General features: G+C 34.8%; 1 protein-coding gene across 1 annotated transcript; it reads right to left on the bottom strand.

Moving 5' to 3' along the window:
- Window positions 1-3,313: 3,313 nt before the first annotated feature.
- LOC110868208 (60S ribosomal protein L26-1) lies at window positions 3,314-3,958 on the bottom strand. Its single transcript, XM_022117318.2, has one exon. The coding sequence runs from the start codon at window positions 3,896-3,898 to the stop codon at window positions 3,449-3,451; it is 450 nt and encodes a 149-aa protein (XP_021973010.1). The 5' UTR covers window positions 3,899-3,958; the 3' UTR covers window positions 3,314-3,448.
- Window positions 3,959-6,424: the final 2,466 nt, after the last annotated feature.

The following is a 6,424-nucleotide window of genomic DNA, read 5'->3' as shown; positions in this document are numbered from 1 at the left end:
ACTATAAATATAGCAGGACACCCCTATATCTATTGCTAAACAAAGTTCAAAAAAATGGATCCAGATCTGAATTCAATTGTTGCGATAGGTCAGTTTTGTTATATCGCAGCAGTGAATATTTTTTTCTTTTATTTACTTTTATGTGAATGTTAACTTATTTGATTTTTCAGATTCAGTTGCATGATGAACATGCCAATTTAAACAACACATTTGTCGAACAAGCTTCTAAGGTATTGATTTTGATGGTTTTTAAGTATTATTTTTGCGTATATCTTTCATATTAACATGTTCGTTATGTTATTATATGTGTGTTTTATTGCAGAATGTTGGTGATAAAAGTATTGATATTATTTCTTATGGTGCAATGTTTAGTCCATACAAGTTTAATCTTCAATGTGAATTTAGTGAAGATGTAATTTTAAGGTTTATTTAATCTTTTTTTTTAACTTTTGTATTTAATTTTTGTCATTCATAGGGATCGAAAGTTTGAGACTCAAAGGAAGAGATCCAAGAGGCTCTCTTAATGGAAATGGAGTGAGATTATTAATTTAGACGATTCTGAGGACAATGACAAAGAAGAGGAATTAGAAGATACTGCCGATTCAAGCACAAACCAGAAAACCCGATTAAAAATACGTCGAGTGTCAATTCAGAAGCAGAACAGATTTCATGCAGTCTAATATGAAATCTATCAAGTGTTTTTATATTATTTTTTTCATTTTCAGATGTTATGTTTGACCTAGACGTATGAATAAAGTTTATTTTTTATTTAAACTTTATCTTTGGTGTTAATATAATGCAGTTATTAACCATACTAATAAAGTTTAAAATAAAGTTAATATCCTAAATTTACAAGTCAGTTGAACTTATATAAGTTAATATCATAAAGTTGCAATAAGTAGATATTGCAGTTAGATATAGTCAAGCTGAAATTTTAAAATATTGCAGTTATTCTTGGATATTAATATAATAATTTGCATTTATTAATTAAAAAGTAATAAAGTAATAAACTTTAAAGCTAAACTAAAAAACTGATAAATTCTAAACTGGGTTGCAAATTTTTAGGAATTATAAGTTCAACTATATTGTTATAGATAATATTAGTCAGTTCTAAAATAATTATTTACCAACTTGACTAGATACATAGTACTAGATTGTGTTGCATATTTTTAGGGATTATTAGTTAAAAGTAGACTCATATAGATAAGATTAGTTAGGAACTAAAAATTTGAACTTAATATGATATAAAGATAATAAAGATATAAACTCTTATCATCCTAATTTTTTATAAAAACAGTTATTGAAATTTTATAAAAATATAAATTTTTTATATTTGTAAAAAACCGAAATTTAACAATTTAAGTTAAAGCTCTAAAACGTACTTACGAGTCAAATACTATTTTTTATTTTTATAAAAACGAAAATTTTAAACTTAAAGTTTATTGGATGGGTACTATTTGGATATTTAGAAAAAGTTATGAACTTTAAAGAATAAAATTATACTTTATAATTTAACCAATAAAATAAACAAACTTTGCAATTATAACAACTTATCTTTTATTTTTTGTCTTTTGATTATTAATTTTTATTAAAAAAACATTATTTTTTGTCTTTTGATTATTAACTTTTATAAAAAAAAAAAAAAACAAAACTTTTACATATGTGTAAACTTATGACATATATCCACCACAATAATGTTATCATAAATATTATACGAATAAGAAAACTACCTGAAACGAGTGTCACAATGCAAAGTGTCGCCCCCGCCACATCGCGCGGGCACCCTGCTAGTTACTAATAAAGTATTAAATCACATGTACAAGTAACGAAAATATAACTGTTATTTTGTTTTACTAATTTATCTAAATAAGTCATTTCATTAATAAGGATTATATATAAGTTTATAATTTACATTTTTCGTTATTCAACCCGTGTAATACACGGGGTTGTAAGCTAGTGAAATAATAATATTAAATCATAATATCCAGCTTATCTTTTGTGTATTTAATGTTTTTTTACTAAAATATTTCTTTTATTTTTTTCTGTTGATTATCCAACATCAGGTAATACGTAAGCTTCTAACCAAATGTTATAAACCATGTAATACACAACTCTCTAACCTAATAAAAAATAAAGTGAGATGTAACAATAAATAAATAGTAACTCAAAGTTTATTTTATTAGAAAACACATTTTGATGACTAAATGTGTTAATAGATTACATTATTCGTGTAGACATGTGTTTATTTAGATCGTGCAATACACGAGTTTTTAAAAGATATAACTATTTTATTATTTAGTATATAAAATTATATTTATTCAACCCGTGTAATACATGGGGTTCTAACCTAGTATTGGGATTAAAGTAGCAAATGGATCATTAAAGATATTTTAAAATCTGTTCTAATCACCTTGTAAGGTCCTGATACGACCATTTCAAATGAAAACAATTTAAATTCACACAACCAGTTATGAGTCGACCAGCCGATGAAGTCAAGTTCCAAAAACAATGCCTTTAAACTAATAATCATAAAACAGGCAAAACTCTATGCATCTAGAGACTCCAAACAGGAATCAATATACTACAAACTACATATCTACTGAAAACTTACTCAAGTATGTTTCAAGCTTAAGATATAATCTACTAAGCCACACAAATGCTGACTGCTGAAGCCACATGATAATTGCACACACAAAAACCAACGATGCAATGAGCGAGCATTCACGACTCACAATCATCACAAAACATTAACTACAAAAGACTAAATAAACCCATTGTTCTCAACAAATTCCGCTCCCATATCTAGATTCATTAACTGAGACGCCAGAGTGATTTGATGTTGGAGGCCCCTGACTCAGCTTGAAGCCGCAGTCCCTAACTCCAACTTCAGGTTTGTTGAACTATTCAAGCTGGATTCCTTGACATTTAAACAAAAAAAGAAGTGATGTCGGGGAGGTTTCTAAGGAGAGATGAAAACCCATGAGATATAACTCAATTTCAAGCTTCAACACCAAGTCGGGAACCAAGGGTTATGATTCGCAACAAAACACAACAGACACTTCAAATCTATTAGCGACTAGAAAACCACACAAATGCAGTGAGCGAATGTCCATGATTCACAATCATCACGGTTTGTTACATCAAGCTAGTCACTATATACACCTAATCATAAATTTCAAGTCCTAAACCAAAACAATGTGGCAACAAATAACAACCTATTTGATCTCCAATGCAAACCTATCTGAAATTAATAAAATTCCAAAACAAATTTCCTAAATTATCATCTCAATATCCTATAATGACATAACACAAATAAACAATTCAAAGCATATTAATTCAACTACAATTAACCAGCAAAATTATCCTCATTAACCCAACAAACACAATCCATCAAAATCAAAAATCCAAAAAACAACCCTCAACAACATAACATATTAATAATAATAACCTAATCAATCTCTTGAAGAGAAGCACCAGCAGCAACATCCTCAACACTAAACTTTCCCTTACTCTTATCCGCACCACGCCCCTTCGCTTTCCTCTCAAGCAACGACTTCCTATCCTTATCAAGCTTCAGCTTCGTAACAACAACCTTCGACGGATTAATACCCACATTGACCGTCTGACCGTTGACCTTCTCACGAGTGATCCTCTCAACATGAATAACCCATTTGCGACGGTACACCTGCACAACCTTACCTTCGCGGCCCTTGTAGGTCCCGCGAACCACCTGAACCTCGTCGTCTTTGCGGACCGGGACTGATCGGACGTTGTATTTGGTTCGGAGCTCGGTGGATAAGGGTGCGCTCATTAGCACGCGGCGGACGCTTGATGGGGCGGTGAAGTGGGCCTTGCGGCACTTCCGGCGGGAGCTGGTGACTCGTGGGTTGTACTTCATTTTGGGTGGTTCAGGGAGATCTAGGGTTTGGGGTTGAAGAACGGCGAGAAGGATGATGTTTAGGATTGATATAGGAGGAGAGTTTTGTGAATTAGGGTTTGATGTGAAAAGACTAGAATGACCTTTGAAGTTTTTGGTTTAGGAAATTAACCACTATTGTTTGTAGGTTTTGAGTATACCACCCAATTGAAAACAGTTTGTTTCAACTCATTTAGGTTTTGTCACTAAAATGCTAAAATGGTCTCTGCGTTTATATCACTTTTGTCACTTTAGTCTAAAAAATGGTAAATTTTTTATATCTGGGTCACTAAGTGTCACCAGTTTGTCCGATAAGAAGTATTTGTTTTTACTTTGTAGCACGCCATATACTCCAAAATGCCACCTATTACGGATAATCCTCCTTGACTTACTCTCCATGGATTGCTCTACATCCATTATTCTCTTCATCAGAATTATTGCATACCCTTTACTTAAAATAGTTTCCTCAAATCACTCCTGTAAATGCAATATATATATATTGTAATCTCATTCTTGTAATCATTCATTCAAAACATAATACAGTGAATATTTGATATGGTATCAAGAGCTTCATAATATCTCCTCTGAGATTATCGATCCTCTCATCCTCCTTTTTTTTTCTCCTCTTCTGACCAATCCAGTAGCCATGCCGCCCAAAGCCGACGAACCTTCCACCCCGACCATCATTCACCTTACCGCCTCAAATCACTTCACAATTCGCCTCACCCCATCCAATTTTTCCGTCTGGCGCAAACAAGTTGAATCAACCTTGATTGGTCTAGATCTTTATCACCACATCGATGCTTCTTCCAAGCCTCCCACAGCCACCAGCTCTGAGTACTCTAGCTGGTACAGACAAGATCAGATCTTGTTTAGCGCTCTCCTAGGAAGCTGTACTGATGTCGTTCAGCCTCTCATGTCATCCGCCGCCACTTCTCAAGAAGCCTGGCTACGATTGACCACAACCTATGCAAATACCTCTCGTTCCAGAATCATCTCGCTTAAGTCGAAACTATCCGCAAATCCTAAAGGATTACGTCCTGTGACCGACTTTCTTCACGAGATGCGGTCCATTGCGGATGAACTCGCCTTGGCGCAAGAACAAATTAAAGATGAGGATCTGATGATTCATATTCTGAATCAACTGGGTGATGAATTTAAACCCCTAGTTGCTGCTCTCAAAGCTCGGGACACAGCAATTTCATATTCTGAACTGTATCACAAACTCGTGGATTTTGAAAGGGAAATAAAAAATAACCCACAAAATTCACCTGTTGTTCACACGGCTCACTATACTCACACCCAACCAACTCGCGCCTCTCAAGGGTATCGAACTGGACATGGTAGTTCGCGCCAACAACGCTCACAAGGGCCTAAAACACCACACTACAATGGCTCTCGCAACAATTCTCGATCAAACAGTTTTTGCCAGTTCCGTTCCATCAATGGCCATGACACCAAAGACTGTCGCAAATTAGCACGTTTCCTACGTGAAAATAATATAACAGTCCACAATGACTCAGTTGTTAACACCACTACTCGCTCATCACCGGTTCAAGCTCCTTGGCTTTTTGACACGGGTGCATCAGACCATGCCGTATCCCCTCAGTCGAAAATGCACTCTTTATCGGACTATGGTGGTCCGGACGAAATCGTCTTAGGAGACGGAACATGCCTTCCAATATCCCACACTGGTGAAACTCATATCCCAACTTCTACTCGCCCTTTATCTCTTTCTAACGTTTTATGTGTTCCAAATTTGCGTAAAAATCTTGTTTCCGTTGCCAAATTATGCAAAACTAACCAAGTTTCTGTTGAATTCTTTCCTTCTTATTTTATTGTGAAGGATCTTCGCACGGGGGCGCACCTAATGCGGGGGGTCAACAACCATGACGTCTACTATGCTCCATCATCGCTTTATCCACAAATAAACACCATTAGCACCAAGTCTCTCCTTGAATTACATCACCATTTTGGTCATCCTTCTGTCAAGATTCTAAAGACCATTGGAAAAACTCTAGGTCATCAAAAGTCTACTTGTTATTCTAAATTTCATTGTGACTCTTGCTCCATTAATAAAAGTCATAAACGTCCATTTCATAATAACTCTTTTGTGACTACACAACCATTACAACTTATCTATAGTGATGTTTGGGGACCCACTCAAAAATCCATTGACGGTTATCAATACTATGTAATATTCGTTGATTATCACACCAAGTATGTATGGCTTTATCCAATGTGTCACAAGTCAGATGTATCCAAATTGTTTCCACAATTCAAAAACACGGTTGAAAAATATTTTCAAAAACCCGTAATTTCCATCTTCTCAGATAATGGAGGTGAATATCAAGCTCTCATTCCCCTCTTCCAAACCTTGGGGATATCTCACTTTACCACACCTCCGCATACACCCGAACAAAACGGAACCGCTGAAAGACGACACCGACACATAGTTGAAACCGGCTTATCTCTTTTACACCATGCGGGGTTACCCCTACATTTTTG

The sequence above is a fragment of the Helianthus annuus genome, chromosome 7 (assembly GCF_002127325.2).
Source record: "Helianthus annuus cultivar XRQ/B chromosome 7, HanXRQr2.0-SUNRISE, whole genome shotgun sequence".
Taxonomy (NCBI): Eukaryota; Viridiplantae; Streptophyta; class Magnoliopsida; order Asterales; family Asteraceae; genus Helianthus; species Helianthus annuus.
This window is presented reverse-complemented; position numbering and strand designations above follow the sequence as displayed.

What these genes read in the sequence shown, in the direction of transcription:
- LOC110868208 (XM_022117318.2), bottom strand. Translation starts at nt 3,898, where the DNA reads ATGAAGTACAACCCACGAGTCACCAGCTCCCGCCGGAAGTGCCGCAAG.